Source organism: Lampetra fluviatilis, chromosome 5, assembly GCF_964198595.1.
Source record: "Lampetra fluviatilis chromosome 5, kcLamFluv1.1, whole genome shotgun sequence".
Classification (NCBI taxonomy): Eukaryota; Metazoa; Chordata; class Hyperoartia; order Petromyzontiformes; family Petromyzontidae; genus Lampetra; species Lampetra fluviatilis.
The window spans coordinates 1,763,437-1,778,568 of record NC_136279.1 but is presented as its reverse complement, the minus strand read 5'-3'; the positions used below and the strand labels follow the sequence as shown (position 1 = coordinate 1,778,568).

At 59.0% G+C, this 15,132-nt stretch overlaps 1 protein-coding gene across 3 annotated transcripts in view; it reads left to right on the top strand.

The window, feature by feature from the left end:
• The window catches only part of MSRA (methionine sulfoxide reductase A), a 95,505-nt gene that overhangs the window by 61,221 nt on the left and 19,152 nt on the right, over positions 1-15,132 (top strand). For all 3 annotated transcript variants that reach the window (XM_078856356.1, XM_078856358.1, XM_078856357.1), the window contains exon 4: positions 9,415-9,519. In XM_078856356.1, the coding sequence (XP_078712482.1) occupies positions 9,415-9,519 (105 nt within the window). The remainder of the gene's footprint in view (positions 1-9,414; positions 9,520-15,132) is intronic.

The following is a 15,132-nucleotide window of genomic DNA, read 5'->3' as shown; positions in this document are numbered from 1 at the left end:
ATGCTGGAGCCTCTGTTATAGAACCTCCATGCTGGAGCCTCTGTTATTGAACCTCCATGCTGGAGCCTCTGTAATAGAACCTCCACTCTGGAGCCTCTGTAATAGAACCTCCATGCTGGAGCCTCTGTTATAGAACCTCCATGCTGGAGCCTATGTTATAGAACCTCCATGCTGGAGCCTCTGTAATAGGACCTCCATGCTGGAGCTTCTGTAATAGAAGCTCCATGCTGGAGCCTCTGTAATAGAACCTCCACTCTGGAGCCTCTGTTATAGAACCTCCACTCTGGAGCCTCTGTAATAGGTCCTCCACTCTGGAGCCTCTGTTATAGAACCTCCACGCTGGAGCCTCTGTTATAGAAGCTCCATGCTGGAGCCTCTGTAATAGAACCTCCATGCTGGAGCCTCTGTAATAGGACCTCCATGCTGGAGCCTCCACTCTGGAGCCCTCTGTGCTGGGGATGCGCCGTGATGACCGGGGAATCCGGTCTGGGCCGGTTCTTTTGTTTAGGATTCACTTCTTAGCCGCATCGCAACATCCTCACGATGTCAACATTTCTCCTGCGGCTGAAGGGAGTCAATGTAAAAAAAGAAAACCGGCACAAATATTTTAATATTTATTTATATATAGACAGGGTTTTTTTTTTATTCCTTTGCCAAGAGGTGTTGATTATTCCCCACTGTAACATCTTGCGAGGAGCCTGATCTTTCTAAATGCGGAGAGGAGTTGCGTCTGTGGGTGTCACAGGGTGGGGGGGGGGGGCGACTGGGGTGCGTGTGTGTGTGTGCGTGTGTGTGCGTGTGTGCGCGCGTGCGTGTGTGTGAGTGTGCGTGTGTGTGTGTGTGCGTGTGCGGCGAGCGGCGTAACACCGCGTGGGGGTCGACCGCCATAGCAGCCGGCGCGCACGGCTCCGGCAGAGGCCCCCGGCCGTAGCCGCGGCGGTGGACGCAGCCGGCGGTCGATGGAGCGGTGGCCAGCGGGATTGGAGCGCGTCCGAGAGAAACGCCGTCCGCCGGGGAGATGGAGCGGTGCACATGGGCTCGCCTGCGTCCTGGGGCAGGTGCTCGCGGGATTTACTACTCGGCGGGGACTGGAGGTGGCGGTAGCGGCGGCCTTGGGAGGCATTCGTCCAGCAGTGGATTCACCGCGGCTGACGACGACGACGACGATTACCACTGAGCCCGAGGCATTTCCCTGACAGAGCCGGTCCCTCCTGCGTGTGCCATCGACCCACGTGGTCACTGGCCGCGTGCCGGCGGATCCAGCGTGGCCCGTGTCGCTCTTCCGTCGTGGCGCTGGTGTCAGCAGCCGCTCTCGAACCCTAAGGCGTCGCGCTACCTGAATAATCAAATCGTCCGTGGAGCAACGATAAACCGAGATCGATCCGCGCAAATGAAATGCGATGTTATTAGGTTTGGATGTTATTAGGTTTGGTCGAGTGCCGTGAATAAAACCTGTTAAGGAGCAGACACGGCGCAAGCGGTGAAGGACACGGCACGGGCGGGACGGGGACGGGGGCTTCTTGGCCCGAATCGTGACCCCCGATTCCCGGCACCGCGCTTCGCTTGGACGGACCACGCGGCTCCCTGGCGCGCCGCAGCCCAATCCCCCCCCCCCCGCCACCGACTCCCACTCCTACGGCCTCGCAGCCCTCCTAGCCCCCCCTCCAGCACCCCCCCCCCCACCCACCGGCCCCCGCCCCCCACTCCCACCTGCCGCCTCTCGCTCCGAGTTTTCCTTGCGTCGTCGCCTTGTTCAGTAAACTGCGCACCACTTAACACCGCCCTCGCCGCGCGCGCCCATTACTCGCCGACAAAGCGACGGCGGCGCGACCACGCAAGTGGCTGAACGCATCGCGCACCGTGCGGGGTTTCCACGGCAACCTGCCCCCCCCCTCCGTCGCCCTCGTCCCCTTCTCTCCCACCCCCCACCCCCCCTCAAAAAAAATCTCTCCTTGTTTTCACATCCCCCTCCCTTACTCGCTCTTCTCTCTCATTGTTTTAAATCTTGCTTCTCTCTCGCTCTCTTCTCTCCCTTATCTCTCTCCCTCTTCTCTCTTTTCCTCGTCTTTCCCTTCCTTATTTCGCTTCTCTTCCTCTCCCTTATCTCTCACTTATCTCTACCCACTCCTGCACCTTCTCTCCAACTACTCTGCCGCTTCTCCCCCTATCTTGCTTCTCTCCCTGATCTCTCTCCCTCTCCTCTCTCTCTCTCTGCTCTCCCTGTTCTTGCCATGTAAATCATTCACACCTCGAAGCAAGGGATTCAATTCCATGCCACCATCCAGGATTTCAATGAAAGAAACGATACAAACGAGATGGTAAATCCCGTTTGTACATATACGTGAATATATTCCCCGTTCCCTCCACAAGCGTAAACGCGACATCGTCACAAGACTCGCGCGTGATTTGCACGAACGTCGAATAAACTATTGTATAACCTATGATGTCAACTATTATACACCGATGGCACATTCTCATGCAGGCATCGCGAGCGGAAGCGCCGCTTGCCGTAGATGTATCGCCGCGGCAACGTTCCCCGTCTGCCATCTCCTCTCGGCGTCGCGTCTTCTCCCCGTGTGATCTACCCTCCTTGAAGTCTCCATCGTCCATTTTATACAGCACGTGCCTGCGTGGGATAAAATATGCATGGGCAGGAGACACGAGCGTGCGCGTGTGTGTATGTGTCGCATGGGCAAACATTTGTGTTCCCGTGCGCAGGCTGCATCTCGAAGGCACGCACAAAGAGAAAGATCCCCCGGGTAGCCTTTAACAGAATGGTGGGGCAAGTGCTGTTTGTGAAGTAGCACTTGTCAAGGCCGGCACGGCGCACGAGGGGGTGGCTGGCCAGCGCCACGCCCGGACAAAGACTCGCACTTAGCACGAACATGCGCCACACACACACACGGCGTGCGCCACACACACGCGCATACATGCACAATGAACATGCATTAAATACACACGCGCGCACATAACAACACGCACACACGCAATGACTGACATCTCGTACAAAAATCAACGATGCAGCAGACACGCACACAATCATCCGCCGCCGCTCTCTAGCGTTATGTATTCGGACAAAGCCTCTGCGGCTTACAAAAATCTGTGCATTCTTCTCGCAACAGCAAACGCCGTGGCCGATTGCCGCAGAAGGCAATGAGAGTGCGCTGTGCCGTCTGCTGTATACAGCGCATCGCGGGAACGAGGGTCAGAGCCAGGGCTGTCCCCAGCTCTACTCCTCGCTACACGGTGGTGGTTGTGGTGGTGGTTGTGGTGGTGGTTGTGGTGGTGGTTGTGGTGGTGGTTGTTGTGGTGGTTGTTGTTGTGCCTCTCGTCCATCTTCGGGCACGAGTTTTCAACAAAGACTAGGATGGCGCATGTCCTTCAGACGTGACCGTCCGTCCGTCCCTCCGTCCCTGCAGCCAGCGAGCCAGCAGAGCGTTTGTATAATGTGCTCCATGATAGGGCAGCGTGATGGCGTGGCGCGCTCATTTGTACGGGGTGCGCGGGGGGGTGCGCGGGGGGGGTGTGCGCGGGGGGGGGGGGTGCGTGGGGGGGGGTGCGTGGGGGGGGGGTGCGTGGGGGGGGGGGTGCGTGGGGGGGGTGCGTGGGGGGGGGTGCGTGGGGGGGGGTTCGTGGGGGGGGGGTGCGTGGGGGGGGGTGCGTGGGGGGGGGTGCGTGGGGGGGGGTGCGTGGGGGGGGTGCGTGGGGGGGGTGCGTGGGGGGGGGTGCGTGGGGGGGGGTGCGTGGGGGGGGGTGCGTGGGGGGGGGTGCGTGGGGGGGGGTGCGTGGGGGGGGGGTGCGTGGGGGGGGGGTGCGTGGGGGGGGGGTGCGTGGGGGGGGGGTGCGTGGGGGGGGGGTGCGTGGGGGGGGGTGCGTGGGGGGGGGTGCGTGGGGGGGGGTGCGTGGGGGGGGGTGCGTGGGGGGGGTGCGTGGGGGGGGGGTGCGTGGGGGGGGGGGGTGCGTGTGGGGGGGGGGGGTGCGTGTGGGGGGGGGGGTGCGTGTGGGGGGGGGTGCGTGTGGGGGGGGGTGCGTGTGGGGGGGGTGCGTGTGGGGGGGGTGCGTGTGGGGGGGGTGCGTGTGGGGGGGGGTGCGTGTGGGGGGGGGTGCGTGTGGGGGGGGGTGCGTGTGGGGGGGGGGTGCGTGTGGGGGGGGGTGCGTGTGGGGGGGGTGCGTGGTGGGGTGCGTGACGTCAGCACGGCGCAACGCACGAACACAGCTCGGTGCCGTGGGATGCGGGTGACGTCATCGCGCGACGTTCAGTCAGGAATCCAGCCAGCAAACCCCCCCCCCCCCCAACATCGCGCGATCTTTCGAATCCTTCGGCGCACGTGCTGTTGTGTTTGGCCACGCCGGCGTGCAGTGGCGTGCAGTGGGCGATATTTAATGGGCGAGGCCGATGGGCTGGGAGCCGGCGCTAGCCGCGTGCACAAGCCGCCTGGTTTATATTTATCCCTCAAAAATGTCACATTTGCCATTTGCTGTCATAACACGGAGCCCCCTCTGATGAAGGTCACTCAATGAGACAGACGTCGCCCCACCCTCCCGACCATCGCCGCTCGTCGCGAATCATACAAATGAGGCTGCTTTGCGGTTCAAAAGGTCCGTTTGTCTTTCAGTAATGCAGTAAATACAGCTTCCATTTGCTCTCGCCTCGCCCCCCACCACCGCCAAACCACCACTGCCGCCCCCCCCCCCCGATTCCCATCCTTTCATCTCAAATATTAATAAAAACTCGCAGCTACAGTGCGCGGCTTGCAGGCGAGCGAGCGAGCGCTTTGTTTGCTCCGGCGCCGAGAGCGAGGGTAGCTGTCCGCGGTGGGCGGGGTGCTGAAACGCGTGCCTGCACGGCCCCGGGGTGCTGCCCGCCGAGGCTTTTGAGCCACGCTGCGAGTGGAATTGGTTTTGGCTGAAGGACAAATGCTGGGCTTCTTTTGGAGGCGTAATGAATTTAAGATGCGCTAACTCTGCTACCTGAGCGATCGAGTGCGCGTGCGTGTGCGAGCACCCGCGTCTGTTTGTGTGTGTCTCTGTCTTTGTGCACCTAGCCTGGCAGAAGCGCCGTGGTGACGTCACCGCCACCTCGTGGCGAACGGCGGTTGCTGCTGTTGTTGTTTGTGTCTCCTTGCGCTGTAGGCAGCGGTGACGCGGTGGTTCGCGCAATTCGCTACCAGCCTGGCAACCGGAGTTTTATTGGCGGCTAACGGCAGTGGCGAGTGATATTTGAACCCATCCAGGGCCGCCACCCCCAGGTCAAATCGGATTTAAAACTAGTACCTGGGAGACAAAGGCGTTTGGGCATGCTGTTGAACACACCACTTAATTGGTGCTTGCTTATAGCATCACTTACCCCAATGGTCTATTGTGGTCCATGTGTATGTGTATGGATGTCCCCTTTGGTGATATCGTCAGCATTGCGAGCGAGTCTTGTGAGTGAGTGTCACCGTGGGCGTGCGTTTAACCTGCTCGAGAGCCGCGTGCCGACGACTGTCGGAGCGTGATCGTGGTGGCAGCAGTGCGCCTGTGTGTGTGCGTGTGCGCGTGTACACGGATGCGAGCGAGTGTGGGTGCGAAAGGAAGATGTACATTTTTTTTAATCGTGGAGATATTCGAATAAAACCCGCCGGTAATGCACGATGGCGTCCTCGGAACAAACGCTGGTGCGGGAAGCGTCGTATAAAACCCGTCCTGCCACATGTGTAAGGCCGGCACTGTGTGTAGTGAAGCTTCCGTGCCCACTGAGGGTTACGCCCAAATATACTGATTTCTACTGTGCGTTGTAACCGTCAAGACACCCGCTTCACAATGGACGCTCGGAATGAGCAGGCCGGGCGTCGCCCTCCAAATTGGCCGAATTCGAAAAAGAATGAACGCGACCCCTTACTCGATTGGGGTCACGCACAGGAGTCAGCCGCGCCCCGCCCTACTGGCAGACTAATGCCCACTTGCTGCGGGCCGGTGCCGAGTCACCTTGTGTGCCACACAGGGACCGCTGCCAATTGGGGTGCCCTTTGAATGTGTGAGACGACACATGACGTCATGCGCTTTGAGTTCATGAGGATTACTAGAGTTCACTTGTCTTCATTCTCATTCAGATCAGTAATTTGGGGCTCGTGTGTGTGTGTGTTCCATGTATGTATGTCTGTATGGGATTGTGGCTAGCGGTGGTGTCGTGATTAGCAGGCCGCACTATGAACCCAGCGACCAGAATTTGATTCCCGCTTACGAAGAATATCAGTGGCGAATATCTGTGCCTGTCCTGGACCTCCCCTAGGTCGACTCAGCCATGAATTAGTACCTCGTGCAGTGTGTCAGCATCAGCACTGGGGAGACAAAGGTGGCTGGGCGTGGTGTTGTGCCACCTACCTCCTCGGGCCATACTGGCCTTCATTGGTGCGACTCGCTAACACGCTTGCCCCAACAGCCTTTTAAAGACTGTGTGGGGATTTTTGTCTTTGTGCGTGACGGAGTGCATCGCATTGTGCTCAATTGCGTCTCTTTGTCTTTCATGTATGCGCGGGTGGATGTGTCCGAGTGGGTGTGTGCGCGCGGGCATGTTTGGGTGTGCGCATGTGCGAGGGTGTGTGTGCATGTGTGTGCGTGTATTTGTGCCCGTCTTTGTCTGTGCGTCCGTGTGGGTGGATGTGCGCGACGGTGGGTGTACAGTGTGTGCGTGTGTGCGCGTGTGTGCGCGTGTGCGTATGTGTAGGTGTGCCCGTCTTTGTCTCTAAGTGGGTGGCTACGTGCTTGCGCTGGCCTCCCTTGTCACTACTGCAGAGAAGCATAATCTTGCCGCGTTGGTGTGTGCGTCTGTGCGCGCAATTGTGCGCGTGTGCATGTGCCCGCGTGCATGTGCGCGCATGCGCGTGTGTGCCAGTGTGCTTGCGTGTGTGTGTATGTGTGTGCTTGCTTGCGTGTGTGTGTATGCGTGTGTGTGTGGCCCCTGCTGAACGCCGCTGATGAATTCCGCGCACGTGCGCGCACGCTCGAACGCCGACACAGGCGCAGCGCTCATTCACGCCGCGACGTCTGGCCGAGCGAACACGACGCACCTGCACGTGACCCCCACGCACACGCACGCACGCACAAAGATTAAGATCCCCCATATAGCCTTAATAGATGATTCGGGCAAGTGCTGTTAGAGAGCACCTATGAAGGCCGGCACGGCACATGAAGATGTTGGTGGCCAGAACCACCTTTTTCTCCCCAGTGGCGATGTCTACACATGGCACAATGTACTAATTTGTGGCTGAGTAGATCTAGGAGAGGCCCAGGGCTGGTTTCAGATAATCGTCACTGGTGTTGGCCGTGAGTGGGAATCGAACTCGAGTCGCAGGGTTCGTTTCACAGTGTGCTAACCGCTGCGCCACCGCTCCCTACAAATGTCCGTATAGCCTGTAACAGATATATATGCACACAAGCACGTACGTAGAAATGCGCACACACACGCACGCACAAATACACACGTGCAAACGAGCACACACACAGACACGTACAATGACACACGGACACACACTCGGATGTACATGTTCACCCACACACACACCCACCGACAGGCACACACACGCTAACTGCAATACACCACGAAGACACAAAGGGAAGGCACGCGAACAAACCACCCTGGCGTTGTTGCATCTTGCTCATGAGGAACGCTCTGAGATGCCCCTTTCCAACCAAACACGCAAGAGTTAAACCGCAACGCTGGGTCACAGCGTTTGCTTCTGTGGATCGGTGGATCACAGTTACCCATAGCATCAGCTGTGGCTGCAAGCACTGAAAAGGCAATGACTTGTGTTTGTCAAAAGCGCAGCGCCGTTGAAGTGTTGTTGGTCTACGGTGCGTCGTGCCCTCGGTAAATCGGCTTTGATAATTGCTGCCAGATAATCGAGGCTGCTCACTGCTCCGTGATGTCTCCGTGCATGGATTGTGCACGTGGGGATGAGGCCGTGAGAATTATCTCTACGGCCATTACTGCCACTGCCTCCGTGTTCCACATGTGGAGTCTGCAGGCAGCTCGGCCCATAAACGTAACGCACGTTTGAGTGCATCGAGCTGATGTGGTCTTGAGGTAGTGCCGCTTGTTGTTGTTGTTGTTCGGCACGACGTCTGACGGCTGGAGCAGCTCGCGTTCTCCCTCAATTGTGTCGCCCTGCCAGGCACCGCTGCCGTTGCCGTCACTGTTGCCGTGCGGACGGCCCACATGGAACGCCAGCAGCTGCCGGCGATGCCAAATTAACCGAGGGGAAGCAAAAAGCTGCCCGTGTCCAATTCCTGAAAGAGCTGCCAGTATGGGGAGCGGAATGTGGGACGTCGTGACGAGCAACGTGCGGTGCAACTCAAAAGCAGCGGCACGTTTGAACGTTTCTGTAAATTTCGCACAATAGTTTCCCTGCGTTGTTGTGGTAATGTCGAATTGGCACCGCCTGCCCAGCGGCAGTCAGTAGAGACGAGGGCCCTCTCCACGGCGAGAGATGCATTGCACCGCACGGTGTTTTCAAGGAGCACTAAATAAATTTGCATTCGTCGGCACACGCGACGCGATCAGAGCGGCATGCCGGCGAGGGCGATGCGCCGTGCACCGCTCGCCCGCCCACCCCTCCGACTTCTGCCCCCACCCCCCTCCCCCGCTGGTGCATGGAAGCGTCGAGCGATCAATCGCGCCACCTCTCTGGGTTCACTGCTCCCGTGCGCAGCTGCACGTTTATGCGTCGTTGCGAGCGGGGCTGCGCGGCGCGTGCACCCGTGCGTGCGTGCGTCGGGCCGTCTGTGCGCCCTGTGCCGTTGTGTTGGGAATGGAGATGTGTTGCCTCGCGCCTCCTCCTCGTCGTCCCCATGCCGCCTCCGCTAATTGAAGCGTCGCTTGCAAATGGCGTTCCGTGCGTCCCGGGAGGAGACGGACCGCTGGGACGGCCGGCGGGTTCTCATTTGCGTTGGCGACGAGACCTTGTCGCGAGCGATTTCAAGGCTCGGCGAGCCGCGTACACCACCGCACGCTCAGCCGCTCAACGCGTGCTCGCTGATCGCGTGTCAAACGAACGCCCGTCATTCACCGAGTCCCCACCCAATGACTGCGTGCCCAACTATTGCACGTTCACTTCACGCGCTCCCAACGACGACCGTGTGCTCGCTGGACGCGCCGCCCAATGCACAATGCACGTGCCCCATCAGTGCCGTGAACGTGTACGCGTGTTGCGCAATCCCTTTGCAAAGCGTACGGTAATTATTTTCGTAAATTGAAATGAGCATTTTCTTCTTCCCAGGCCCTTTAATGTGCCGGCTAGTGTCACACGTCACCCACGTGTGACGCAGTGGAGACATTGTTGCAGTTTAAGTTGTTGCTGTTGTTGCTGTTGTTGCTGTTGCTGCTGTTGCTCTAAAGCAATGCCGCCCTCCTCCCTGTTGTTATCGCCCGGGCAGGGCTGACGGGGCACACGGAGGTGGTGCGCGTGGTGTTCAACCCCAACGACACCTCCTTCGAGTCGCTGCTTAAAGTCTTCTGGGAGAGTCACAATCCAACTCAAGGTGCGTGCGTGCGCGCGAGTGCGTGCATGCGTGCATGCGTGCGCGCGTGTGAGTGAGTGAGTGCGTGCGTGCGTGCGTGCGTGCGAGCGAGTGAGTGAGTGAGTGCGTGCGAGTGCGTGCGTGCGAGTGCGTGCGTGCGAGTGCGTGCGTGCGAGCGTGCGAGTGCGTGCGTGCGAGTGCGTGCGTGCGAGCGTGCGAGTGCGTGCGTGCGAGCGTGCGAGTGCGTGCGTGCGAGTGCGTGCGTGCGAGTGAGTGAGTGCGTGCGTGCGAGCGTGCGAGTGCGTGCGTGCGTGTGAGTGCGTACGTGCGCATGTGCGTGTATTTGGAGAGCAGCAGTGCAGCGGACACGAACCCGGCGACCCAAGTTCGATTCCTTCTCACGGCCAACAGCAGTGAGGATTATTTGAACCGTTCACGGGCCTTGCCCTAGGTTGACTCTGACCCAAATGAGAACCTGATGCGGTGTGTAAACATCGCCACTGGGGAGACAAAGGCGGCCGGGCGTGGTGCTGGTCACCCACCCCCTCGTGTACCCGTTCCGGCCTTCATAAGTGCTACTCGCTAACAGCACTTGCCCCAACAGTCTGTTAAGGCTACACGGGGGATATTTTGTGTTTGTATTCCAGTCCACACGAGGCGCATGGCGTTTTCTCATCCGCTGTCATGCCCTCTATTCTCTTTGCTTGTGAACTGTGGACTCCCGTACAATAATTCCTGTCCTACCCATAAACATTCAGGCTGGCTTGCCTCCAATCCACCGCGGGTTATATCAATCGATTTTAATAGTCCAGCCAACGCACCCTTGCCTGGCCGCCGAGCCTGCGTCGGATGGATCATCAACTAAGTTCGATTATTATGACGCTGCCGATACAAGCATGGAATTGTGATGGGTGAGAATCAATTGTGTCCCGTCTTGTGCAAATCATATGCGCGTTCTATGCTAAAGCTACATTTGGGTTGATTGAGCGAACAAAGCTTGCGCTGTGAAGCCGGCGACAAAACCGGGACGACAAACGATCTCTTCTCGCATCGAATCGTGACCTCTGAAATCACCGGGTCACTGGGGGGAGAACGAGGGGGCGAGCACCGTCTCGACGCTTGGGACGCGGTCGCCTGGCGGAGTGAACTTGCTTTTGTTGCATCTCGTCAAGCGAGAGGACAGACGTTTTAGAACGGCGAATCGGTGCATCGTCGCGCGGCCGCGTCGCGAACGGTGCAGCCCCGGGACCGTCGAGCTCGTCCCGTCAGGGGCGCGAGCGGCTTCCGGAGCGAAACGCTTCGTGGCAGACGGCGACCGAGACGGCGCTCGCTCTGCCGCCGAGCGAAGCGGCGCCGGGGATGTCGCGGGGTGGGGGGGGGGGCGTTGCGTGTGGGAGAGTTTGTCTTGGCGAGAAGTTGCATCGTGGGTTGCGGGGTAGCAACGGGGAGAGAGAGAGAGGCAAGTACAATCAGCTGGAAGATGCTGCGGCACACGCGCCTACATCGTTTGAACGTCGGTGTTGCCGTCGACCAAAATCTGAATTAACTCGATGATTAATGGTTCCCGTCGAGGAGGAAATACATCGCAGCACGACTAAGCGGACGGTCCGTCCCCTTAACGAATCCGCCTCTGCGCGCAAAAAACTGAAAGCATTTCTTCAACAACCCATCGGCTGCACGGCCTTCTGGGAGCACGTCAGCAGCGTTGATTCGTCAACACGCAAACTCTTGACCGGCTTCGACACGCGGTGTCTCATCAGCAGAGTCGAGCGTGAATGAACGTTGCCTCGGTCGTCGCCGATCCTCGGCAATTCGAGCGATTTGTTTGTCGCGATGAAATTCGTGGGTTCCACGTGAGCCATTGGCAACACGAGCGTGACGGCCTCTGTCAAGAATCGGCCGGGGCAGCGCGAATACATACGTTGGTTACATGCCAACCAGCTCTCCTTTACCTGTCACGTTTCCAATTTATATTTCGTGTAAATGTAAAGTCTTTAATTGCCATTACCATTAACGCTGGCGTGCAATGTGTTCGTATTATAAGGCGGCATTATAAGGCGGCAAAATGATGCATTTGTGCCAGCGCTGTTGGTTTAATAAAAATAAAATAATTCTCAATGTGTTAGCTTCGAGTTTGAGAGGCGAAGGCAGTTTGGAGTGAGGCTGCCATCGTTCCACTGGAATTCTAAAAACGCCGCACCAGCGGCGTGTCGGCCAACAGGTTCTCTGGGTGCCCGTTTCCTCTTGGCACTTCTACGCGACAGGCTCGGGACGTTTGGCATCGTGCGGGTGCTTGTCATCATGCCAGGCCGCCCGCGCAGAGCCGTCGCCTTCCCTTCATTAGCATGAATTAGCATGCATCGCTGATGACTGCTAATTGATGTAAATTGCTTTCGAAGTGGCGGTCAAGTGACGTTCTCTCTGTCCTCGGCGCTTCTTGCTCGTCCTGACCTCGCTGGCGGCTGGGTGCGAGCGAGCGACGTTGACGCAGCTTATCCGAGTACACGGGAGACGAGCCTCGTCTGTCCCGTTGATGATTTCAGCAGAAAGTCACTTTGCCTTCGACGCCGAGAACTCGCTTTCACGAAGAGCATCCCGAAACCCCGATTCGAACCCAGGCTTCTCGGCGGCGCCGGCTCGGCATCCGTGACACGGTGTCGCCCCCCCGCCCGTCGCCACCCCCCGCCCCCCGATCCACGGGTGGCGTCCTTCCAGAATATCGTGCTGCGGCTTGATTGGATGTGTCGGCCACGCAACAAATCCTCCGGTTCAGCATTTCTCAAACCGTGGGTCGCGACTCCCCCAACCCCCCCCCCCCCCACCCCCGAGTCGCCCGGCCTCCTTCGCGGGGACCTCGCGAAGGAGCCGAGAGGCTTGGGCCCGGTCTTGTGCGCGCGCCGCCGTTGCGCCCCCAATTTCCCCGCGGCCGCGGTACTCCCCCCCCCCTCTCTCTTTCTCTGCTCGTCGTGCGCAGCAATCTTTCTTTCCCTCTCGTCGTTGAAAGCCTCTCGCTAGCTAAACGTCCGTACCTGAAAGCATTCTTCTACATTGTGGAATTAAGTGAATTGGTGTCCACCTCCCCTCCCTCCCCGCAAAGCCAATGAGCATTGAGTCATCCGAGCCCCTTCAATGAGCAATTGCTGCTGGTAGCGCGTTGCGGGATTGGATCACCCACGCTGCGCTCTCAACCTGGCAGCCCGAGTTCAGTTCCCAGCCGCGGCGGACATCGGTGCTCTCTGAACCCCGCCACGAACACGGGAACCCGAGTTCGATTTCCGCATTGTGACCAAAACCGGTGACGATGATCTCCATCAGCCCTGGGGCCTTCCCTGGATAGACTCGGTCTCAAATGAGTACCTGGTGCTGTGTGCAAACACCGCGGCTAGGGAGACAAAGGCGGCCGGGCGTGGTTCTGGCCACCCCCCACCCTCTTCGTGTGCCGCGCCGGCCTTCATGGGTGCTTGTCGCGAACAGCACTTGCCCCGACAGGCTACACGGGGGGATCTTTGTCTTCTTTGTAACACGTAGGCTTTGTCTTTCCGTGTGCTCACCTCTCCGTGTGCCGCGCGTGCCGCCCCCCTCGCCCCGTGCTGGAGATTAAATCAGGTGCCATTGACCGGCGTTGCCTTCGCCCGCCTCCCCTTGTTTTTTGTAAACCTATGGATTTTTTAATTAGACGCCGCCACTGCTGGAATAACACGGCCGCCTGCCTGAAGGAGAACGCCCCCCCCCCCCCCCAGCGAGACGCACGCGCACCCGAGCGACGGGGAAGGATCTGCAGATATCTGTGAGCCTGATGGGGCCGGCTTGGGGTTTTCACCATCTGCATCACTGCTCTGGGCCAAATAATAACGCGTCACGCTTTTATAGGGGAAGCGGTCGCACGGCGGTTAGCGCGTCACCGCCCCCCGAGCCCCGGCAGGTTACGCTCAACTCCCCGGGCCACGGCTACCGTCGGTGGCGAGGGTGGCATCTGACCCGGCCCTCGTTGCCCGCACGCCCCACGGCGCGGCGACGTTCGGCCAAACGACGGCCAAACGACGGCCAGTCACCAGCACGGCGCGGGGAAGCCTTCATCAGTCGGACACATTCGGAATGCCGGCGGCAGCCAGACGTTGCTAGAGTTGTGAGCCGCCCCAAACGAACTTGCGCGCACCCTGCCGCTGTGCCGCGGCGGTGAGTGTGGCCAGCACGTGGCGTCTCTACGCTCTTGCTGCACCTCACCTCCGATGGGCTCGGTTGGCTACGTACGGTGCAGTAAGAAGTTCAACGTACATACATACGTCTGTCTGTAGCTGCATGTGTTTGTAATGGGGAAGCGGGAGATGCAGCGGTTAGCGCGCTGAGCTATTAACCCAGCGACCCCAGTTCGATTTCCGCTCACGGTCAACACCAAGTGACGATTATCTAAATTGGTCCTTGGCCTCCCCTAGGTTGACTGAGCCGCAAATGAGTACCTGGTGCGGTGTGTAAACATCGCGACTGAGGGGATAGCTGGCTGGACGTGATGCACTCACCGCCTCGTCTGCCTTGGTGACCTTCATAGCTGCTCGCTAACAGCTCTTGCCCCAACAGTCTGTTACGGCTATAAGGGGGATCTTTGTCTTTGTTTTAATGGGGAGGACTGTAAAGTCTCGTTTCAGCAAAAGGACGCAAATGCGTAGGCACGCAACGCTGCGTCGATTCGTCACTGAACGTCGATTCTCTCGCTTGCGACAAGCGCGTCTCGCAGCGCTTGTTTGTCGTTACCTGCCTTGTGAGCAGGCGCCAGGCAGTTGGCAGCACACGCTTTGAATAAATGTGGGTCGCCAATTAAACTGTGAATTAACGGCAAAGCGCAATTCCAGAAGTACGCGAGTCGGCGGGCTATCGGGCCGCACTTAACCATCCGGGCAGCGTCAAGAGGATGTGGCTTCTTGCGCTCGTATTAATGTAAGGTCGCCATCAAGTTAATGGTGTCAGCGCCGCGTGTGTCGTCTTTGTCTCTTTCCGGCCCTCGGCGCCATAAAACCATCCAACCTGGTTATTTGCGACCCCGCTGCCAGTCGTCTGACCCCGCGACCCCTGACCTCCGCTGTCATGCGCTCTGCCTTTTGATTAAATTGGCCTTGGCAGCCACACATCTCGGGCTGCCCGGGAACGCGCGTGCGTTCGTCACGCACGCAGAGAAGCCGTCACGCACGCGGGCAAAGATCGCCCGTGCAACCCACGCAGGCCGTTGGGGCAAGGGCTGTTTGCGAGCACCTATGAAGGACGGGAGGTCGCGCGCAATAGGATGGTATGGCAAACACGATGCCCGACCGCGTTTGTCTCCTCAGTGTCGATGTTAACACATTGCACCAGGTACTCATTTGAGGTTTAGTCGACCTAGGGGAGGCCCAGGACTGGCTCAGATATTTATCACTGATTCGCCTTGTTCGTAGCGCAGCGCGCCAACCACTACACTGCCGCGCACACAAATACACACGCAGAGACACACGCAGAGACACATGCAGAGACACGCGCACAGACACACACACACACGAGGTGTCAACCACAAAACCACGGGGTCCCCCAGCGAAGCCGCACCGCTCGCCGCTATGCTCCCACACCGTGGGCGAGAAGAACGCTGCCACCTTGACGTTCTTACCACGC